The following is a 25,540-nucleotide window of genomic DNA, read 5'->3' on the forward strand; positions in this document are numbered from 1 at the left end:
GTAGGTTAATGGTATTGGCGTAGATGTCTGTACCTCACCTTTCCTCATTTTGCGATCATTCTGGTGACATTCTGATTCCAAGACCTTGCAAATGATTGAGTTTGAGCAGCCCGAACGGTGCTGCAAAATAACTTTTTTTTTCGTTGCAGGAGGCGTGTGCACCTGCACTGCATGCCGAAAAGCTGTTGGCGCTCCGTGTTGAATATTTAAACGAGCTCATATTTTATTCCCCTCCACGGAGCTTTGCACCTTTGGCCCCTGCCTAATTGTGGAGGCTCGCGCACAATCCTCACCTGCTCTGTGAGGTTTACTAGGTTTAATTCCTTTGAAGGTGCTTCTTTTGTTCTCATTTGTTACCAAGACAAAAAAACAAAACAAAACAACTGGCATGCTGGCATGTGTCATTTTAAAATGTTGTTAGTGTTTGAAGTCTTAAATGCCAGGTGTTTCATCAGCTTTTTGTTAGATTGCTGTTATTCAATCAAGTTGAGACACTTTTACTGTTGTAGCTTTTAAGGCATTTGGAACAAAAGGGTCAGATTCACTCAACTGTAGGATGGTATTTAAGCACAAAAACTTGCCGTGTATTAATCCGACATTCATTTTAACCAGGCACTAAATGTATGTAAAAATATGGTTTTCAGAAGAGTGTCTGAAAGCTGTGTTTGAGTTAAAAAACCCAGATAACTTACAGTGGAAATTATTTAAAGGTTTAAGTCAGCAGTGCCAGTACCAATTGAGTGTGTATGTGTAAATGTGTGTGCATGTGTACAGTTGAAGTCAGAATTATTAACCCCCCTGTATATTTTTTTAGTAACGTAAAGTTAATGTGCTTTTCAACACATTTCTAAACATAATAGTTTTAATAACTAATACTTCTGATAACTGATTTCTTTTATCTTTCCATGATGACAGTACATAATATTTGACTAGATATTTTTTTAATATACTGGTATTCAGCTTAAAGTGCAATTTAAAGGTTAATTAGCTAGGTTAATTAGGCAAGTTATGGTAATTAGGCAATTCACTGTATAACAAATGCTTTTATTCTAGCTGAAATAAAAGGTAGGATTGAATTAAAAGAGGGCGTTTCATGACCCTTTAAACATCATTTGTGAAATATTTGAAAAAGAAAAAAAATCACAGGAGGGCTAATAATTATTCACTGTATGTGTGTGTGAGCATACAACAATATTGATAATGAAACAGTTTAGTATTTATTTAATTGTTTATAGTGTCACTTGTGAATCCTTTTGTCATTTAACGAGGTATATGGACAGCTAATGTTTTTTAGACAATGATAAACGTCCTGTGAAAGCTTAATGTGACTATTTTCAACTTCATAGGGTTCCATTTATGGCACCGGTGCTGTAATATAATTACAATACATTCAGTTAAATAGACTTAAGCATTCATTTAGTTCAAGCGTAAAACGAGAAAGACTGCGTAACCGCTACTGCTGTCAAGATCAACAGGGGAGCACAGAAACTCCATTGAAAATACTTGGTAAAATAAACTGTCATATAAAGACATGGTGTGGGAAAATGGAGTTTAATGCAGTGCTTCTTGTCCAGTCTGAGACCTTCTTTATATCGTATACCTATCAGGCAGTGAAGATCATAGATTTTTTTTTAAGAAATTAGACCTTAAACATGATGATTTTATAATGAAAAGACTGCGCTGAGGCTGGCTGGCTAAAATTAAAAATTTGTATGCATATACCCCATTGCACTTCAGTGCAGAGAGTTGCTAAAATAAAATGTGGAGTTTCGGGAATTTGGTCTTTTTAGAGGCACCTTTTCAGAAGTTCCATGGTCAGTAAGTTTTGTTTTTCTTTTAAATAATTATATGAGAGAAATACATTTATAATGTTGAAATTTCAAGTGGAGGTTGTTCACAATTTATAAAAAAGAACTATTGGTAATACTTTACACTTTTGTCCACTAGTTAATATTGTCTAATGCATTAGCTAACATTAGGGGCCCTATCATACACCCAGCTCAATAAGGCACAAGACGTGTTTAGCGCGATTTGTTGTGATTTTCTAGTGTAAATAGGTGTGCTGGTCTAAAAAGGAGGTGTGTTAAGGCGCATTGTTGACGCGTTGCTTATTCGAGGACTGAAATAGAGTACACCATTGACCATCTAAAAGTCCAGCGCAGAGCGCATTAGTTGTGTGCCAAGAGTTCAATTTATTCATAACAATTTGCATTTGTATAATATTAGTAGTTGTAGTAGTAGTATTTATGATATGTATATTTATATTTGTTTTAATAAAAACTAATTTAGATTTATCCTTCTGTCGGATTTTGGAGATGTATGCATCGCCATATGGGACATAGGAATAGGACGTGTGTTTGGATATAACAGTTTATTGACCACACTTTGTTGTTATTGTTCATTTATTTGTTTGCTGGAAACTAGAACTGAAACAAATCTTTGCGCTTAACAAACAAAATTAAATATGTAGGCTAATGAATGTCTTCAGTGCAGTTTCCTTGTCCACGAAAGTAAAGGAGTAAAGTAAAGAGTAAAAAGTCAAGTAAAAATAAGTAATGAGGCCGATTGGAGGAGGCTTGTTCTTTATTCTTGCTGCAGGTGATCTGTTTAACTGTTTTCTCGCTGGTGAAGCGTTCAGTTTTTCCATTTTCAATAGGCTTTAGACTTTGCGCTTAGATCATTAAAATAGTGCCCTATTTGTCACAATGTTTAGTAAACTTGGTTAACATTACTTAATAATGGAATTGAAAAGATGTTCAGTGTTAGTACGTTTGCTCAGTTCTGTTAAATAATTTTGACTAATACAGTATTAAAGTCAATCATAAAATCAGATTAGTTAATGTTAAAATTAACATTAAGATACATTCAAAAACATTTTTCATTGTTGACTACAGTATATAAATAAAACTATTCTTTCAGAAGGCTTTCAGAATACATTTTGAGGACATCTGTCATTTTCCCATTGTTTTTGTGCTCTTTCATCCATCTTTCCGGTTCCATTTGCAAATAATTTGATTGAACGTCATACCATTTCACTGTAAAGCTTTGATGTGCTAAAATAAAATGCTTACTTTCAGAACGGTGCCCTTTTGAGACTCACTGTAAAACCAAACAGCATGTTGTTTGCATCACAGCTTTGAATATTTCATGTGTTGTTTTATGGCGGTGTGAAATAATATTACAAAAATAAGCATCGTTCAGTTCATTCCATGCAGATGGCTCATCTATAAATGATAATTACTTGAATCTCCCCTGCACCAGCAAAGATGTTTTTAATGGATAGCCGCACTGTTGTGTGAATACGGAGTAACTCAAACATTATTTCTCATCATTGTGAGTCAGTCTAATGCACGGGTCAGTGCGCTCATGCATCTCTTCCTCACGCGCTGCATAATGAAAGCGTTTGTCTAGCTCTGACGGGTAAATTGTGTCTTTTGTGCACAGCGAAAGAGTCCAAGGAGGCGTGCATCTCTTATCTCAGTCACACTCCTTACCTCCTGTTCATTACTTATATTTACCCCTTACTCTTCTGAGAGGTGAAGTGCATCTCACAGAGCAATGATTACTGTACGGGTTCTGGCTTATACTCTGCATTTCACATTGGTGTGTGTGTGTGTGTGTGTGGGTGCTTGATGTATGTTTGCAATTATGCCATTTCTAATGTATTTTATATATCTTGTATTTGAATGCTTCGCAGATCTTTTTACAGTGCAATTATGGGATGTCAAAACATTATTATTTGGTGATATTATGAAAATATTTCTTCCTACTGTATAACAGCTTGTGCTTATCATTGTGTATAATTTTTATATGCTTTCATTCTAACTTTGTTTGTAAACAAACCTTGATATAATCTAGCATGATTTCTTTATGTGCACTATTGTTCAGACCTTTGGAGTCTGTAAGATTTAATTAATACGTTTATCCATCAATTAACAATTGCATTAAACTAATGTTAGATTAATACACATTGTTAATGTTGCTTGAGAATTATAATTCAAGTAAATGTTCTTTTGGACTTTATATTACGTAAAGAATGCTTAAAAAAAATCATCCATCAAGGATTGTTTCAAAAAATCTAAATAATATGTACAATTTGATTGTATTAGTCACTGATGCATGTAAGACTTACGAAAGGTTATTAACCCTGAACTTTTAAATAGTTGTACTAAGTTACATAAATAAAATGAAATGCTAAATAAAATTTGTAACATTTTTGTTTCACAATGATGCCATAAAAGAAACGCTTTTGATTTCACAAAGAACATTTTAGCAAGCAATTCTTGACATAACTTTTATTCCTTTTCCTTTATATATATTTTGTCCTCAAAATGGTGTTTAAAAATTAAACTGCTTTTATTCTAGCTGAAATAAAATAAATAAGACTTTCTTCTGGAAGAAAAAATATTATCAAATATACTTTGAAAATGTCCTTGCTCCGTTACACATTATGGGAATATATATAAATCAAAAGTCAGAATTATTAGCCCCCTTTTGATTTTTTATTTTTATTTTTTTCATTTTTAAATATTTCCCAAATGATGTGTAACATAGCAAGGAAATTTTCACAGCATGTCTGATACATTTTTTTCTTCTGGAGAAAGTCTTATTTGATTTATTTCGGCTAGAATAAAAGCAGTTTTTAATTTTTAGTAAACCATTTTAGGACAAAATTATTAGCCCCTTTTAGCTGTATTTTTATTCCGATTGTCTACAGAGCAAACCATAATTGTACAATAACTTGCCTAATTAACTTAACCTGCCTAGTTAAGCCTTTAAATGTCACTTTAAGCTATATAGAAGTGTCTTGAAAAAATATCTAGTTAAATATTTTTTTACTGTCATTACTGCAAATATAAAAGAAATCAGTTATTAGAAATGAGTTAATAAAACTATTATGTGTAGAAATGTTTAAGAAATCTTCTCTCCGTTAAACAGAAATTGAGCAAAAAAATAAAGAAGGGGGCTAATAATTCAGGGGGGCTAATAATTCTTCAACTGTGTAAGTATGTGTGTGTTTGTATATAAATATATATACTTCACTTATAAAAAAATGTGACAGGGCATGACAAAAATTTTTTTTTACAAAAACAAGCATGAAATCATACACTTCAATGATAGAACGCATCCTTGATCACTGTCAGCTTCTCCTCCATTAAATGTCACTTCCGAGTTACAGTCTTAAACGTGTATTGCAAATTTAATGCAAATATGACAAGATTGACAGAAACATGAGAACAATTGTAAACTAGTATTTATTTGTAGAATTAATTTATAATTTCATGTTTTTAATTAATTGATGAAAACTGTGAGATGATATGCAAGTGAAAAGTACCTTAAAGTGTAATTTAACAACCATTTTGACATTGGCTTTTCTGCATTATCTGTAAGATATCTCCTCATTAAAAATAATCAAGTATTATTCCAATTTGATGTATCTAGCTGTAGCTCTTTATAATTACTTGCTGTAGTAATCAGTAATGCTAGATAAGTAAACAAAAGTGATTGGCAATTAGACAAAAATCACCCTTTTGTCATGCTGTCAGATTTGTTCAATTTCACACCCTTATGAGGACATTGGGCTTGCAAATATTGTGCTAAATCTTAGATGAAATATATTTTTCCCCTTCAATTCATTCTGTATTTTTTTTCTTTTCTTTTGGGACCGACATGATATTTACCTACACTGTGTATGGTTATTTCACACACAAAATAACTTGCCGGTTTGTCTAGTGGGTCGACATTTAATCTGGTTTGATGGATGATTTTTGTGTGAATTCTACAGCGGGTTCAACTTTCCTGAACCCGGATGGAGACTCTGGGACAGAGGCAGACAGCGAGCCTCAGCTGACTTTCTACACCGACCCAAACCGCAGCCGCCGACGCAGTCGAGGTATGAGAAATGGTAACGTCAACTCGGCGTGGGGCTCTGGGGGTAAGAAGGACTTCCACACCATCGCATGATTTCAACCTGCATCGCCTGCACTGACTGTGGCCATTCAGTGTTTGTGTCGCACTTCGTTCTCAAACCGAACGAAGTGTTAGTTGTGAAGCGACTCGCCTTACAACTTCCTCACCAACCGAGGCATGATGTTTCGTGTGAGATTTTGCCATTGATTTGACATTGCAGTTGAATACTGTGTTAAAACAATTTACAAGAACGCATAAATGCTTAACATTTTTTTAGCTGTCTTCTAAATTGGACTGAGGGTCCCTAAGCAATTTTTAAGTTTGCTAAGAAAACTCTTCAGAGCCTTTCAAGACTCTGTGGACGTCGTCTGAAGTGAATGAAGACTAAATGCGAGCTTACAAGTATTTAAGCACCTTAAGCTTAGCAGCTCAGTCTGTAGACCACAATTCAATATTAAGCACAGTAAATGTGTGTATGTTAAGTGTTATAAGAGCATTTGACAAACAGTTGGACTGTGTTGTCAGACGCTAATGGCTGGAGTGGCTCCCCTGAGGAGCCCTGTGTTTATATTGCAATTTTTTAAGGGACCAAAGCTCCCTAAACTTCTGCTTGAAAGCCAACTAACAGACAATCACTTAGCTTTAATACTTTCTCCCTCTAATTGCAAATGCTTAAACCCTGTAGCTGTCAAAAACACTACTAGTCAGCTGTGGCAACAACACCTTTAATTGGACTTAAGTTAATAATAGATATGGCTCGTGTCACTTTTTTTCCTCTCCTGGATCGCTGCATGAACTGGTTACTGGGAGAGAGCAGTGTGTTGATAGACATGTTTGCGCGCATTTACATATTTAAGTGTTAATATGAGCTGTCAATTTTAAAGAAATGATGGTACAGTAATATGTAACCGCTGATGCTAAATATGTATTATATATACTTTTAATTCAAATATATATATATATATATATATATATATATATATATATATATATATATATATATATATATATATATATATATATATATATATATATATATATATATATATATATATATATATATTTATAATATTATGTTTCTCTCTCCATATACTGTATATATCTAAATATATTGAACAAACTAAAGCCTGTCAAAATATTTCTGATAATAGTTAAAAAAAAAAAAAAATATATATATATATATATATATATATATATATATATATATATATATATATATATATATATATATATATATATATATATATATATATATATACAAACATACATACATACATACATGCATACATGCATATATCCATACGTACACACTGTGATCAGCATAAATAAGTACACCTCTCACATATCTTTTAAATTAATAGTTTTAATAGGAAGCTATACAATATATTTGTGCATAAACATTAGATTAGTCACTACTTAAGCCAAATCTGGAGCTTATCTCACAAAATAACTTACAATAACGGTCCAAAAACTAGTACGCCCAAATAGATATGTTATAGAGAAAATTTAAAAAGAGGAAAAATCAAGAGAAGCAAAAAATAGAAACATTTAGTTGAAATTTTGTAGGTTGTAATTTTTGTTTGCAATATTTAGCTTGAATTGAATTGTATTATCTTTCAATTTCTAAATATGTTCGGTGACTAAAATATTATTTTAATAAAAATCTGTTTTGTTTAAATGCACCAAAATACATTGGCTATATTCACTGAGAAATGGATAAAAATATTAATTTTGAAATTGGGGTGTACTAAATTATGCTGAGCACTGTATATCTTAAATGTATACAAAATATATAATATTTAGTGCCTATTTAAGTTAAATGCTAAATGCTGGCATTTATTTAACTTCTTTAAAGTTAAATATGTAAAGCAGCCTTCTAAATCTTTCAAAAACAATGTAATTCAGGGGACTCAATTATTTTTACACTAAATTCTTACTTTATTGTAAATCTTTTATTTTTCTTTGCTGTAATTAGTCCTTAAAAGATGAGATTGGCTGTACAGAAGACCATGCACAGTTTGTTTTACCTGCGTCAGTCTTAACTTAATAAAGCACTAGTGAATATATAACAAGCATGAAACAGATTTTAGATTCCTAAAACTGCCCATAAGGTTATGTAACCATTTCTATATGAATAGAAATAATCAGGGAAGATGCGTGCAAATGATTGAATCAATGCTTTTTATTTTCTTTCAATCATCTGTCTTTAATTCTTTTAAAGTCAACCTATCCAGATAACATATACACTTAAAATAAGGATGTATTAAGTATCTATTGTATATTATAATATTTAGCGAAACTGTGGTCCCTCCTTTCATACATGTGTTGCAGCATTAATGCAATTTGTAACTTCTTTGTGACTCATTCCTTTGATTTATTCTATACTGTACAGTATGTTTCATACACTTCATGTAAACAAGTTGTCTTTATTATCATATGTGTGTCATCTGAATTTATTGTTGGTAATTCATTGTCTGCTGCATGTTCATGTTTACACTGAAATGTTTGTAACAGTTTTAAACATCACTTGTTTTTATGAGCTGTACAACTTTTATTGTGAAGGTCCTCAGATTACCTTTAATGCACTGGGTCCACATTTTGTATCACTCTTTTTATTTCAAGGTGAAACCTTTGGCATTGAAACAGACACAAATGGCATGCCACATATTTTATCATTGATACATTTAACTCTCACTTGCCAATTTATTAGGTATGCCTTTCTGGTACCTGTTTGGACCAATTATTTTCTTCAGAACTGTCTTAAACTTAGGTTCAACAAGAAATATTTTCGGAGATATGGTAGCTAAACAAACCTGTTCCCTGACTATAGCTGTTCTTTCAGGGGAGTTATTACACAGACAACAATTTTAATTATACTTGCATATTATGATCCGGAGAAAGAAGAAACTGATCCATATGAGCTGTAACTGTTACTGACACTGTCAAAGTCAGACAAAGTCCCATACACAACAGTCTGACAATTATAGTCAGAATAATGACAGAAACAAACACAGCACTAGGTTAGCTATACTGTGGCATTGTTGTGAAAATGAACTTTAACCCTTTATTCCCGCAGCCGAATCTCCATCTACCAGTGATCGTCATCTTTGCGTAATGATCAGTCGTGATTCCCCACAATCCGCTAGTGTCTGAAGTGAAAGGCACATTCACTTTTTACCAGAACTGGCACTACATATTTGGTAATGTACCGTGTCGACGTTGACGCATTCAAGCAAAAGATCCAAACCCAACTTGATTCATTTATTAGACTCTGAGTCGACTATTTCTTTAAAGAATCAATAGTTTTAAAGACTTCAGATTTAAACCTCAGCTGGATGTTTTCATTTACTTAGTGCTGTGTTACACAATGGATGGAAGATTATTTACAAAAACCCATAATAGGGGCACTTAAACAAAAACATAGTAATGAAAAGAGCGCTATGCGGAGTGCTTCTGGCCACACCGCCAACCAGACAGTGTAAGAGCGAGAGAGATAGAGAGAGTGAGCTGGCATAGCCATCTGCCTTATACACAGGGACTTCCAATGATGTCACCTGCGTCATCCAATCCGGACAAGCATTCGCAAACTCCACAAAAAATTCAGACAAGCGCAGAAACAAAGCACACAACCATACCAAAAACAAAACAGATCCATGTAACACATACAAATAATTAATTCAAATAAATGCATTATGACACAAAAGGAAAATTATTGAAAATAATTGACTCTGCGTTGCTGAAAAAAGAAAAGGTATCCAGTGCATTAAAACAGTGGTTCTCAAACTTTTAAGCCAGCGACCCCGATGTAAGATCTTCAAGAACTCGCACCCCCCAACAACCAAAGCATATACACACATTAAAAATAACTTCTTTTAAGACGTTCACAGTATTTTAACTATATTTACTATATATTACATTAATTTTGGCTTACCTGTAAATGGTTACTGTTGACATTAGAGCAAGCGAATCTATACTTTATGAATTCGTCCTAATATTTCTGACAATTCCTACTTTGGTCTGATGGCATCTTGCTCTTATGCTTAGTCAAAGTAGATGCGTGCTGTAGTGATAACTAGCGAGTTAGTCACTGCACAGTTATGATGTTCGATTCACTTTTTTTAAAATCAGTAATATCTTTTAAAAATATGTGACAATATTTGTTTGTAGCTTTTACTTGTAATACTTTAAAATATCTATTTTAAATCACTGAAAATTAAGCAATTTTTACATCACTCTCGCGGCCCCTTGAAATTATTCCGCGGCCCCCAGTTTGCGAACCACATCATTAAAACATGATGGCAAGAGGTCCTACTGTCAAAATGTATAGAATTGGAATTAAGGATGTGTTTTGTCCTCATATGTTGTCTTGTGTCCTCGTACATTTGTGACTGTATGTCGTTAATGTCTTTCTGCTGTATTATAATACTCATACACCACTAGCAATGTTGTGTGCCTTGATTTGACATGTAACAGATGTACGGCACAGCACTACACCAAACCAGCTTGGCTGTATCACACAAAAATGGATGGAAAACAACTTATTTTTCCCCCAAAAAAAGTGCCATTTGCAGTATTTAGCATAAAAGCAGCATGCATCAAAAGGTAAACCGTTATCTCCCCACTGCTCTATTCGTGCCAGAGCTACTGGCGCTCTCAGAGTTTGGCTGGCTGGTTTGATCCAGTGCTCCTTTCATGGACCACCAACCCTGATGTGGTCTGTTTTTTAACTGTCTCCCTTGTGCCTTCCCGACATGCACATAAAAATGTGAACTTTCCAGACTTGTAGCATCGCTCGTTTATTGCTTTCTCTCTGTCTTCTCCTCAGGTTCCCCACGGAGTCCTATCAACAAGACCACCCTCACTTTGATCAGCGTGGTGAGCTGTGTGATCGGCCTGGTCTGTGCGTCTCACCTTTCCTGTAGCCTGAACGTCAGAGTGATCCTCCACGTACCGGAGCACCTCATTGCAGACGGTAATCTCATCACCCGCTCTACTTCCTGTCCGGCCCCTGAACAGCGGGGCTCCTCAGCCCCCCATCTTCCACCATAACTATTACTGTACTAAAGCAAATGTCACACCGACTTCTGCTTTGTCCCTGGTGAAAATCACAGATGTGTTTTGAAAGCATCAAAGCACAATCGGACACAAATGCATAGTCTCTAGTTGTGTTTGAAACAATGTACTATACACCGTGTTCTTGTACCGTACACTGTGTACCAGTTAATGAATTTTTAAATGTTATGGTTTCGCATTAAATACTAATGTTTATTTTATTTTTAACACAGGTTTTTAGACACGCATTCTCTCGATTTGATTGTTGTTAGCTTTAGCATGTTAGCTCAACTGCAGTAAGCCTGGTGCATAACCTGTAGTGTTATTTGAACTTTATCTTCCTGTTGTTACATTTAAAATTAGTGAAAAAGGAGAATCATACGTTTGGACAAAATTGGGTCAAATATTGTAGATTTAAATCCCATTTACAAACAGTCAAACCTGAAGTTATTCATAGATTAGTGTGATTTTACCAAGTTGGACATGCTCTTGGATTAACATCTACTGTATGTTGATCCTGGAACAACATTCCAATCGGCCAATCAGAATTAAAGCATACATTTACAGTTTAGGCTTAAGGTTAGGTTTATGCACTTCTACATGATTGTTACCCAACTATTATTCCTCTCTGATTCTGAGAATAATTTACAGTTATGGTTTAGGGCTAGGGAATAGGTATGGATTATATTTTCGAACAAAAATGACGTTCCAGGATCAACATAGATGTTACTCAAGGGTCTGTTCTTCGTACGTGGATTACTCAGTTGGTTTATTTATTGACGATTTGACACGATCCAGGATCGTTTCGTTCTTCAAAACTGATGCAAGAGTTGTTGTCATAGCAACAGTTCTGGTAGCTCAAACCTGCTGTGGAGCAGGCTCATTTCATGTAAACAGGATTACATTGGGCCAGTTCTCTCTGGGAAACATTCATACACACTCATTTACACTTATACACTACAGACAATTTAGCTTACCCAATTCACCTGGACTGCATGTCTTTGGACTGTGGGGGAAACCGAAGCACCCGATGGAAATCCACGCGAACGCAGGGAGAACATGCAAACTCCACACAGAAACGCCAACTGACCCAGCCGAGGCTCGAACCAGCGACCTTCTACAACAGCACTACCTACTGTGCCACCACGTCGCCCAGCTTATTAAATTTTTTATGTAATTTGCATAATTTGCAGATTTTGTTTGGATGTACTTTTTTAGTTTAAAGCTTTATTATACCCCATGCGGCAATTAATTTTGACATGGTGGTGCTTCACATATAACAGAATGACACACTTCACAAAATAAACATCAACATTTAACACCAAGTACACAAACAAAAAAAGTAAAAGAAAAGAAAAAGAAAAAAAGGAGAGAAAAAAAAAATATATATATATATATATATAAATTATAAATAATAATCTATTGACTAACTACATTTATTACTTAACCGAATTGCTTCAGACACAAAAGTAAATTTAGAACGGTTTGTGGAACATCTCATTTTACTTAGTTTTCTCCGGGTGCTCTGTTTTCCCCCACAGACCAAAGACATGCGCTATTGATGAATTGGGTAAACTAAATTGTCCATAGTGTATGTATCTGAATGAGAGTGTATGGGTCTTTCCCAGTGATGGGTTGCAGCTGGATATCTGCTATGTAAAACATATGCTGGATATGTTGGTGGTTCATTCCACTGTGGTGACCACGGATGAATAAAGGGGGCTTGACTGTACATCTATGGACTATTGTGATACAGAATCCAAGAAGTAATTTAGTTAAATAAATAAACTTTTTTATTTCAAACTATAAATAAAAAAAATAAATAAATAAATAAAATGTGCTCCTATGTGACAAGAACTCACCACAGATTATGATATTTGTAATGTAATTTGTATATATATTTTTGCATGTAGCCTATCTGTTTTATTTTATTTTACGATTATTGTTTTATTCAATGCACTAAATGTGTACAATAAAAATCACACAAAATATTAGGCCTATTTTGAGGCTAATCATAGTTCATATAATAATAACTTGTTGTCTTAAATATGTGTTGACATGAAATGGTTAGATTCAGATGGTCAGTATCATTTAGGTCTAGAGCAGGGGTGTCAAACTCTGTCAAACTTTCTGGAGGGCCGCAGCCCTGCACAGTATAACCCTACTTCAACACACTTACCTGTAGGTTATAAACAAGCCTGACGTACTCAATTAGTTTGATCAGGTGAGTTTAATTAGGATTGGAAGTAAACCACAGAGCTGTGGCCCTCCAGGAATTGAGTTTGACACCTGTAGTCTAGAGAAATTGCCATCTACAGTCATTACAGTTTGTAAAGCCAAAGTATATTATAATGAAATCTATTTGAAATGTTTCAGGAAGCTTCCTGACCAAAAATAACATAATAATAAGAATAATAATAAGATTTACTATTTTAAAATGAACATTTTAATGAGCTTATTTATATCAAACGTTAATTATTATTAATTATTAATAACTGCCATGTTTGCTATCACAATACTCATTGCTTTGGATTTTTTGATGAACTCGGGTAATACAAAAAAGTAGCTTACAAACAAATCAATACATGAAAGTGCAGTACACAAATCACTAAATCTAAACAAACGAATGAGAACATTTGTAAAGAGGGAAGAACTATTGATGGATTATTTCCTTCTTCAGCTTGGCTCTGTGTGAGTATTTCAGAGAGAAAACAAAACTGTGATCTAGCATTTTGTCAAGCGATACTGCTGTTTCTTTAGGAAAAAAAGTAGCTTCTGACAGAAAGACTAAACAACTAGAAAAAAAGAGTTTACAACTAAGCTATTGACAATCTATAAAAAAATATAAGTTATAAAAGCGCTTGTTTAGGTTACATACACTGAAACATACACTTGTACACAGCCATAAACAACAACTAGCCACTTTCCCCATGGGTTCTCTGTTTGTGCTTTGGACCCAAGATGTGTTTGTGTTGGATGAGCTTGTTATTGAATATCAATGGTGCACCTGCAGTCCAATTCTACAAGCTCGTATCTCCCCCTTTCTCTCTTTTCTCTCCCTCTTTCTTTCAGCTCATAGGCATTTGAGATGTCATTTCTAGAGTTTGGGCTGATATGATGGATTGTGACTGGCTTTGCTCATCTGTCATTTTGTCTTTCATGCAGAGCTCTTTTTCTATGGGGTCTGGAGCTTTAGGGTAGATTAACATTCACATAGATGTCTAAGTGAAAGAAATCTGAAAGGAGGAGCCTTGAAGGATTCGCAGCTCGCCTTTTGAATCTGAAAAATCAGATTTAAGATGTGTCTATAACTGTCTAACATTATTACAGGGTAAAACTTGATGTCAAAGCAGAGATGATGAAACTTGATTTTTTTTTTTTTCTGAATAAATTCTGTTCAGTGTGGCATTCATGGCTGTAAAATATTCAGAAGGATATATCACGCTTCTAGTTTAAATGTATTTTTTTAATCTTATCCACAACTACAGTATGCATTAATCATGAATCATAGAATGTGTATAATGAATAGCATTTTAGCTATAATGATTTTGATTTAGCTTTAAAAATATAAAACACGTTTATTCTAAGAGTTGAAAAGTGATCATGCTGCTTAAATACTCTTTCTCGAGTCTCTTAGTGCTGCTGATTTGACATACATTCTATAGTGGATAATTACAGTTGCTTTGGTTGATAGGTTGAATAAATAATTTAAAGACTCATAAAACGCATGAATAAGATGAAAGCTTATAGGAAGCAAATTAGTGAATAACTCAGAAATTATCTATGTGAATAAAAAAAATTATGTAGTAAAAATTAGTTCACCCAAAATATGCCATCATTTATCCTTCTGTTGTCTATAAACGTGTGTATTTATTTATTTATTTATTTATTTATTTATTTATTTATTTATTTATTTATTTATGTATTTATTTATTTATTTTTATTTATTTATGTGCTAAAAATAGACATTTTCTAATAATGCTGTTAACCAAATATTATTATTACAATAATAATAGTAATAATAATAATAATAATAATAATAATAATAATAATAATAATAATAATAATAATAATAATTATTATTATTATTATTATTATTATTATTATTATATTGATGAACCGGAAGCCAGTGAAACCAAATATATTTAGTTGCCAACATTATTACTTTGTTCCAGACTGAAACAGATTGTGATTAAACCCAAATGATAAAAGAATTTGTGTATATAGTATACCATATTTTTATATATTACCATAATTTTCATAATTACTATTTAAAAAAATATAACTCAAATATATATTGACATTTTTGGATGCTTTTAAAAATATATTTTACAGATATTAAGAAGTATATTAGCCTAATTTATATTTTTTAAGAGAAGTGTAATCTTTTGACCAGTAGTGTATATGAAGAGTTATGAAGAATCTAAGTGCCATCTGGAGTTTCCATATAGTTAACATTTTTTCTCAGCATTTGTTTTTGTTCAGATATTTCTCTATGCTTTAAAGAAAAAAAATGTCTTTCTTATAAAAGTGATATTACTGAAATTATACACAGAGCTTGAGAAAAAATGTACATTTAAAAAAAAAAATCATATGGCACTTAGACACATGCATCTAAACTCTTCATAAATTAGAGAAAAGAAAATAATTAATAATAACAATAGTTCCTTACATTTTATATAGTGCTTTTCTGGACACTCAAAGCACTTGACACATTTTTGGGGAAAAACATCCACCACCGATATGCAGCATCCACCTGGATGACGTGACAGCAGCCGTATTGCACCAGACTTCACACCACACACAAGCTGACTGGTGGAGAGGAGACAGAGTAATGAAGCCAATTATTATATGGGGATGGTTAGGAGGCCTTGATGGACAGAGGTCAGTGGGCAAATTTGAACGACATCCTGGGATTTTTAACATCCACAGAGAGACAGGACCTCAGTTTAACATCTTATCCTGAGCAGTATAGAGTAGAGATCTGCACGGGACTGAATTTTTAGTCCCGCTCCCGCAAGGTTTTATTCCGCACCCAACCAGATTTAGATCTGGTTTCCAAAATCTCATGTTAAGATTAGGCACTACCAAAAGAGAGAGATAACAGATAAAAGTGAATATTGTGCAAGGATTGTAGGCTAAATGTCAGTTTTGTTTGCCACTTTGTGATGAGACATGAGTGCTGCGTGATGTGCAGTGAGGTTTATGGCTGGTGAGGCACTGACACTTTCAAAGTCGGATTTACAAACAGATCCACTCAATATATTTTGCATCTACATATTGTGTTTCATATATCATATCAGCATTATTTCTATACACATAGCAGGTACATATTGGGCCAAGGAAAAATGTAAAATGTATAGCGATTAAATATAGCTCTCTAAAACAACTCCCTCTATTAAAGTTGTTATTTCCTTTGACAAAGTATGAGACTGTACCTCAATTGCATACATTCATCCATCTGTACCTTTAGCTTTATGGTTCTGAATCGGAACATCAATAAAAAATTGTCTTTTAAATGTCTAGTTTACATCATTTGTGAGCTCACCAATCGAGTTCTCTAATGTACTTTTAACATCTCCTGACAGATGTCCTCTATCGTTCTTCTCTTGCAGGTTCCAGGTTTGTTCTGCTTCAGGGCAGTCAGCTGGACGCCTCTGATTGGCTGAACCCTGCCCAGGTGCTGCTGTACTACCAGCAGAATGCCAGCGGCCCCTGGGTCAATGATCTGTGTGGCCGGCGTCTCCTGGACCCCTGTGAGCACCAGTGTGACCCAGATACAGGTATGACATGATTCCTCACTTCACACAGCTCATCTAGAAAGGCTGACACAAATAGCAGCAAACACTCTGAGGAAGATGCTTGAAAGGAAAGTTCAGCCAACTAGGAAACTTCCTTCATCACTCACTTAAATGAAGTTGCTCTAAACTTTTTACCCCCTTGTGAAACCACTAAATTAGGGCTGTTGTTTTAACGTGTCATTTTTATAATATTTATGAAAGAAAAACTTTGTATACATAATTAAAGCACTGCCTCCAGACAAGTGTAATTCTTCTTACATTTCATACAAATGAATGGTGACAATGGACAGTAACTCAAATGATATAGAATGCAGTTATATGGTAATACAATTCAAGATATTGTGGCCAAAAATACCCCATTCTGTCTTTAATTTGTGTCCCAAAGTAATCAAGTCTCCAATAGACTATTTTGTCCTGTTTTGTCCTGAGTAGTTTGGGTGACTGATTTTCAGTTTGATAAATAATGGCTCGTTTCCACTGAAAGGTACAGTACAGTACAGGTCAGTACGAGTCACCTTTATCAGGCTTGCGTTTCCATTGCCAAGAGGGTATCCTTTTGGTGGGCGTGGTGTATGACAGAAAGTTTCAGTCAACGTTATTCTCCCTTGAGGAAATGTCAAAGTAAAACTGTATGGGTCATTCACATATCATACGAGGAGCACTTCTCACAAAACAGATGCTTTGTACACCTAAATACTTGTGTATAAATGTTCATTACTAACCTTTCTATGAACATAATTTATTAAAACTGCAGATCAATGATTATTCTTCAGCAATTATATAAAATAAATAAATAAATACATGCAACATATGTGAACACATACAGACCCTTACAGTCTCCGATATGTTACAAATTACAGAAAAACTACACAGCATAAATTTAGTCCTAATTTGGGTTCAAAAACAACACGCAACATATAGCCCACAGTCAGTGCAAACCTCTCATACTGTATGTGTCTTAAATCTTCTCCAGCACATGTAACCTCTTGTTAAAAAGTAATTCCGTCATTCCAAGTTCATAATAGTCCAAAAGGTGATGATAATAGTTAAACGTGGCAGTTTGTTCATTTTATGTTGCAGAAACATCATTTGCTGCTGTTTTTTCTGGCTTCTCCTTTGCTTTTCCGCACTTTACTCTCGCGTTTGTCCCTTTCTGAAAGGGTCGGATATCAGAAGTGCTTTAATGATCATGCGCACGTTATTAATATGAGCTCAAGAAGTTTGTTATGTCAAATATAGATGCGCTGCGAGTTCTCTGGAGAAAGTGAAACCACTCGCACTTTTAGATGGGCTCATAAAACAGCAACAGGACACAGTAGATTTTGTTCCTTTTGGCTTTGTGGCTGTTTATCAAGTGGACAACAAGGTTTGTTTGAGCTTGGGTCGACCATGACTCGTTATTATATGTATATATTATTATAGTGTTTTTAAAAATGGCGCTTCCTTTGTTTTCATTCTCCTGCTTCTGCGAGTGACGTACAGTATCTCTGTAAACCAATAGCATTCTGCTGCACATCTTGCTCCGCCTTTGGTACCCTTTATTGTGCTAGGTATCCTTTGCAAAGGGTAACCAAAAGGTGGTATGGTACAGTACGGTTCGCTATTCGGTACCCTTTGACAGTGGAAACAGCCATAAAAGTGTACCGAACCCCACCGTACCGTACCACTTAGTGGGAACAGGCCAAAAGAAATTTATATTCTGTTATGTTTTAGATAAAGTGAAGTCTGTTTATACACAATGAAAACAAATTTCTTTAAAGCCACAGCAGAAACGTTGTGCATTTTCTTGGTGTTTTGATTCTGAATGAATCTGTGTTTTGTACAAATCAAATGAACCAATTATTCATATTAATATAAAGAGCAGTTTAATTTATTGATGAGTGAATCATTTATTTGAATGAATTGATTGAATAAATGACTCAATAGTGTCATTAGACATTTATCATCATTTACTGCCAGTTTTATTTTATTGTTTAGAGGATTATTCCATTAAACAAAACCTTTTTTCCAAAATCATTTACACATGGAGAAAGTCCAACGCTGTTTTCAATCCCATTGACTTTTATTGTTATGGAGTCAGTCATTAAGTTTAAACGTTTTCCTAAATAGTTCAAAACAATTCATGTCAGTGGTGTGGCAACATTTACAGTGGCACATTTTGTAAGCAAATTCAGCCATTCCAGTGGGATTTTGCATGTCTTGAATTTTGTGTGTGGTGGAAAAGTTCTGCATGCAGATTTTGCTCCTGTTTTATTTTGTCCTGCTAATTGACTAAGCTGACAAACAGAAAGCTGTTTAGACTGAAATTAAAAATGATCACTTTGTTCCTATTTATTATTTATTAATGATCATTTGTACCTTAGAATTTTCCAAGATGTTCTGGCAAAAATGCCCCATGTGACTTTTTATCAAAATTTTGTATGAAAAAATTCAACAATATCACACGACCAATGAGTTTAATCTCATGAAGTTTGTTTTTGAATATTAAGTCTGAATATGGAATTTGTAATGAATAGTGACAATGATTTTGTAAATAAGAAATTAATATTCTGTTATATTTAAATACAATGCAGTCTGTTTTTGCTCAATTAATTACTTTTAAAGCCAGGGCAGAAACATTGTGCATCTTCATGATGTTTTTGTTTATGAATTATTCTGTGTTTTGAACATATCAAGTGTACCAATCATTTATATTCATAGCCTATAAAGAGCTGATTACTTCATCGCTGGATGAATCATTCGAATGATTGATTGAATGATTGTTGAATCATTGGATATTTACCATCATCTACTGCCAGTTTTAGTTTATTGTTTAGAGGATTATTGCAGATTTTGCTTCTGTTTAATTTTGTCATGCTAATTGACCAAGCTGATCAACAGAAAGCTTTTTGGATTGAAAATGACCGCATTATACATTGCTAGGCTATAATAATAATTTAAGGACTGCACACAGCCACATTTCTGTCACATATAGTACATTCACAGCCATACATGTACATTTTAGTAAGATGAAAAAATTATAATTAAGGGATTTACATGGCAGGTGAGGGTGACACAGTGGCGCCGTTGGTAGTGCTGTCGCCTCACAGCAAGAAAGTTGCTGGATTGAGCCTTGGCTGGGTCAGTTGGCGTTTCTGTGTGGAGTTTGCATGTTCTCCCTCCGGGTGCTCCGGTTTCCCTCACAGTCCAAAGACATGTGGTTTAGGTGAATTGGGAAGGCAAAATTTTCTGTAGTGTATGAGTGTGAGTTGGATGCGGCTGGAAGGGCATCCTCTGCATAAAACATGTGCTGGATAAGTTGGTGGTTCATTCCGTTGTGGCGACCCCGGATTAATAAAGGGACTAAGCCGAAAAGAAAATGAATGAATGAATGAACATGGCAGGTGAAATTAGGGTAACTAATAACTAGTCACATAAACTTATAATAGCACTTAGATAAAGAGAAACAGACATGATCACTCATTGTGGACTTATTAAGCATATTATCTTGTTAAGAATGACAAAATAAGATTTTTATTTCTTTGTATTTTTGTTTGTTTATTTGTTTTGTCAATGAAACGATTAAAGAAGTTTTGTTGTCCAGTTTTTGTTAATCCCATTGTTTATTAAAATAAATTAAAATCAGCATGAGATTTATTTTTTATTAAAAGGTTACACAAATAAAAATTTGCCTTACACTGTGTAGTTAGAATTTTTGCCAGATTAATCATGAAATAATCTATTGGTCTGCCTTTCTGCTCTGCTGAATGAGTGTCCATCTTTTCTGCTGTGTAAAATCAATGTGTTCAGTGAAGTGCAGTTGTATCTCAGCTCCTTTTAAAGAGCAGGAGGGACCGAAATGCAGCTCGGCTCTGATTCATCTGTCGTTTCATTTGCAGATTTCTCTCAAGGTGTCTCTCTTGAGTGAACAGTATTAAGTAATGAAAGCTTAATTGAGCGAGAGCTGTGAGGACAGTAATGCGGCAAGCAATGAATCTTTGTAATGTAAGACTGGGGCTTATGCAGCTTGAGTGACCTGGATTTGAAATATTATTTCTTTTCCTTTTTGGTGTATCCTTGACTGGGCCATAAATTAGACAAAGTACACAGATGAAATGAAATAGCTTAACTTTAGGATATTCTGAGCCAGAGAAATAGCGCTATTATAAATTATATTTGATTAGGTTCAGGAAATTAGAATGTAAAAATACAGATAAATTTAGCTAGAGATCTGAGCGGTTAAAGTTAAATATTAAGTAGTTCAAGTTTTAATGTGCTTTATGAATGTTGCACTTTATTATAATTCACTTTACAGTTTTTTTTTTCTTTCTTTCACATAGGTGTATTTATAGTTTACTGTGCAACACTTTTACATTATTTGGACAGTTTTTCTCCAAACACCTTGTACAGAAATAAGCCCCAAAAAATTTGATCCATCAAAAAGTCATCCAAAGTTATCCAGCTAAAACATTTGAGCAAATGTATCATTATATATCGCTTATTATTACATATTTTTGTTATTATTATTCAATCATTGTAATCATTGTTATTATTATTCAATCATATTTATTTATTTATTTATTTGTTTGTTTGTTTGTGTATTTATTTATTTATTTATTTATTTATTTATTTATTTATTTATTTATTTATTTATTTATTTGTTTGTTCACTTATTTATTCTGAGGCCAATATTAAAGTATTTAAGTATATCAACAAATTAAACCATTATGCAAAATTAATAAATAAAGAAACACAGACAGACAAGACAAACTGAGAACATGCTGGACCTCAAGAAATATGGTCTAAATCAGGGGTCTTCAGTTCAATTTACTTGGGTGAGGCTGGGCAGCATCAGGTTCTCCACAAGAAAAACTTGGTTAAAAAAAATTCCAATCTTCTCCAATCTCTTTATTTTTATTTTTTAACAAGAAATAAAATGAAAAGGTAAACAAATTTAAAAGTAATCAGTAATTAATAATAATAATAATAATAATAATAATAATAATAATAATAATAATAATAATAATAATAATAATTAGATTTACTGTTATCCGCCGAGCTGTTTTTACAGGAAAAAGAAGAAACACTGTGTTGTTGTCATTTGTTTTGACTACTTTTACATATAGAAATACATGTAACGTTCATTGTGTGAGGCACTGCAAATACAATGCAAGTGGAGCAATGCAAATGACCTGCATTGAGTTCCTTATTTTGTTTTTATTCTGCTGCGTACACATCACTTTGATTTATTTCATCAGAGAGAGAGAGACCTCACATTAACTCTCTAAGTGCCATTTCAGTTCACTTCCAAATGAAAAATAGTAATTAAAAAACTCACTCTGTCTAATTTTTTAAGAAGAGTCCACAGTCCACTCTTCCATTGTGTACTGTGGCAGACTTAAATCGCTTTGCTTCTGTCTCCCGCTATCCTGAACTTAGAGATGCTATTCCAGCTTCTTGAGATCTTGTTTGATCAGGCTCATTATCATATTTAATCGCGATTTAAAAAAAAATCCAATATGCTTGACCGCCTTTTGCTATTTTGAAAATACAGATATAATTTAGGTAGGCCACTAAGCCATAATTTATTTTCACACACACACACATTCAGGTATTTACCACGCCCAAGTTAATACTGAAACAATTCAAATAAACACCGGAAAGCAAAACACGAATATCTGACATTTTCCAAAACAGATCCGGCAAGGTCAGGCTCAAATTAAGCACTGATTTATATACATTTATCTATGTATAATTCCCTCTGAGCAGAAACTTAAAAATCTTTATTTTTGAAGTGTGACGAATGTAGAATATAAATGAGGCAGCCAGCCATGCACGGATGAAAACACTCAATGTCAACGCTGCTGTATTTTCACTCATTGAGAAATGTTTCTCTGGCTGCATCAACCCCAGCTGATGTCCCGCCCCTGAGATCCATATACCCCATCGTGATTGGTAGGTTCGTTCAGCTCCGCACACAACACTGTAAAGTGTCATACATATCTAACTCGCGGACTGCTCTAACATAAAACTTTCAAATTAAGGTGGGGGCCACAAACTATTGTCCTGTGTGCTGCGAGTTTGAGACCCCGGGTCTAAATATAATAAGTCTAAATGCGTAAATTTCAGAAAACAATTTTTATTTTTTGCTTTTTTGTTTATCTTTAGGAAACAATAATTTTGATGCCAGCAAATAAGGCACACAGTAAAGTAAGTAGTTTCTGTGCATTTTAATTGTGTCTTTTTTTTATAAAATAAAATAAAAAAAGAACATGTATCAGCTTTTATATTGTAGACAGACCTGTAGTAGGTCTAGTTCTAGGTCTTTTGCATCATCATCCAATTGCTTTTGCTTCTGTTTTATTGTTGAAAAAATGTGCAACACACTTCTCATAACTAATGTATAAAACAGATTGATGAATAATCTCAAGCAGAGACAGAATGTTGTTTTTCTGTTTACATCATAAATTTCAAATAGCTTTATCTGCATTTTGCCAGTAAAGATTGCAATTTGGTAAGCAGAAATTGATCTATTCAGTTTTATAGCTGTTCCTGTCAAGCAAAACATAGTCAACAGGCGCCCAGGTACATCAAAATGAATGGTAATACATTCACTTTACAGGCATTTCTCCCATCATCTGCAGCAGGAATCAATCCAACATTGTTATCATTTGTTGACAAGTTCCTTGCGTTTGCATCTATAATTCAAAAGAGGAGCTCCGCTGGGTTTTGAAAAGGGAATCTTCTTGCTCTAAATGAATCAAAGTTGGACCGCTGGGACCCTGCATTGCTTTCCTCAAAAATGAAATCTAAAAGATGAGGCCTTGGCACTGCCACAGTTCAACAATCGCACTGTGCTTCTTTTTTTTTTTTTTTATGTATGATGCATTCTCAATGAACACCTCAACTGTGTGGTGTGGGATTCACAAAAAAACATAAGACCATCTCAATCAAACAGGAGAAGAGGATACTAATGAAAGAAAGGATATGGAGTGACAGTAACAGGAGCTGTGTGTGCTTTAAAGCAGAATTGGGAGCACAGAGGATGTGTAAAAGCCGAGATGAGAATTGGACTGATAACAGGCCTCTCAGAGCCTCTGTTCATCTCCCCTGTTCCCATCAGGCTTCGGGGGACATTTATTAAACAAGAACGCGCCATGTTGTGTCTCAAGCTACCTGATCCTTGCACTTTGGTTTCATTAATTTGACTGAATAATAGATCCCCTGCAGACTCTCTCTGTGGCTGTGCAGCGAGAGGAATTACTCAGGACTTAAAAACTTCATTAATAAGTAATTCTACACAGTCACTCTCCCTGTCTAAATCCAATACTGCTCACACACAAATATAAATAAACTGGAGAAGTCATCAGTCAAAAGTCACAGTGAAAATTTTGTTTGAAAGACATAGTTGTATGGGTTTTATTTTAACAAAGTTATTAAATTACCAATTTTAAAAACATAGTTCTAGTATTAAAATAGTTCAAAAGAAGACAAACCATTGGTGTGCATCTCACTAGTACATCTGTGACCAAGACAATAAGTTTTTGTAATGTATCAAGAACAGGTCTTCTAGGTAATGTCAACATACCACCAAGAAGGACAAACCACATCCAACAGGAGTTACTGTGGATACGAGGAAGCTGTCTGAATGGAATGTGCTAACCTGGATTGTATAAAAAAAAAACATGAAACCACAACTGTCCAACTCACTGCAGAATTAAAAGTGCACCTCAACTCTCCTGTTTCCATTAAAACTGTTCTTCAGGAGCTCCACAGGGTCAATATACATGGCCAGGCTGCTATATTCAAACCCTTGGTCAATCACGCCAATGCCAAACTTCAATTTCAATGGTGCCAGCAGCAAAAATCTTGGACTATGGATAATGTGAAACATCTGTTGTTCTCTGATGAATCCACCCTCACCGTCTTTCCCACATCCAGGAGAGTTATGGTGTGGAGAAGCCCCAAAGAAGCATGTCACCCAGACTTTTGCATGCCCAGAGTGAAGCGTGGTGGTGAATCAGTGATGGTTTTGGTTTGGGATGCAATATCAGGGCATACAGCCCAATACTTGTGCTAGATGGGCATGCCACTGGCAAGGACTACCGAACCATTCTGGAGGACCATGTGTACCCAATATTTCAAAAATTATATCCTGAATGCGATGCCGTGTATCAAGATGATAATCCACCAATACACACAGGAAGACTGGTGACAGAGTGGTTTGATGAACACGAAAGTGAAGTTGAACATCTCCCATGTCCTGCAAAGTCACCCGAACCTAATATTATTGAGCCACTATAAGGTGTTTTGGAGGAACTTTTTTAAACGTTTTCATCTACCAGCATCTTGAAGTGACCTGGCATTTTTCTGAAAGAAGAACGGCTCAGAATCTCTCTAGCCACTGTGCAGGATTTGTATCGGTTATTCCCAAAATGAACTGATGCTGTATTGGTCACAAAAGTAGACCCTTAATCATACTAATGAGTTATTGTTGTCTAAAACCAAGAGTTTAATTGTAATTGTCCAACCCCTGTATACACTACCTGACAAAAGTCTTGTCACCTATCCAAGTTTTAGGAACAACAAATAATAACGTGACTTCTAGTTCATCATTTGGTATCAGAAGTTGCTTATAAGTAAGGCAAAGGCCTCTAGATTATGCTTATTTTACTAAAATAAAATATGAACATACCTTGATTTTAATTAGGACGGTAATGTCTGACTTTGCTTAGACAAAAGTCTTGTCAATTAACAGAAATAATGTACAGTATAGGATATAATAAACTCCCAGAGTT

The 25,540-nt window shown here is 34.3% G+C and overlaps 1 protein-coding gene across 4 annotated transcripts in view; it reads left to right on the plus strand.

Moving 5' to 3' along the window:
• The window catches only part of astn1 (astrotactin 1), a 433,021-nt gene that overhangs the window by 119,768 nt on the left and 287,713 nt on the right, over nt 1-25,540 (plus strand). Inside the window, exons 5-7 of one of the 4 annotated variants that reach the window (XM_056477943.1) lie at nt 5,786-5,935; nt 10,736-10,882; nt 16,578-16,745. In XM_056477943.1, coding sequence (XP_056333918.1) covers nt 5,786-5,935; nt 10,736-10,882; nt 16,578-16,745 — 465 coding nt within the window. The remainder of the gene's footprint in view (nt 1-5,785; nt 5,936-10,735; nt 10,883-16,577; nt 16,746-25,540) is intronic. The other 3 variants (XM_056477951.1, XM_056477959.1, XM_056477969.1) reach the window with 3 other exon arrangements.

The sequence above is a fragment of the Danio aesculapii genome, chromosome 2 (genome assembly GCF_903798145.1).
Source record: "Danio aesculapii chromosome 2, fDanAes4.1, whole genome shotgun sequence".
NCBI classification, from domain to species: domain Eukaryota; kingdom Metazoa; phylum Chordata; class Actinopteri; order Cypriniformes; family Danionidae; genus Danio; species Danio aesculapii.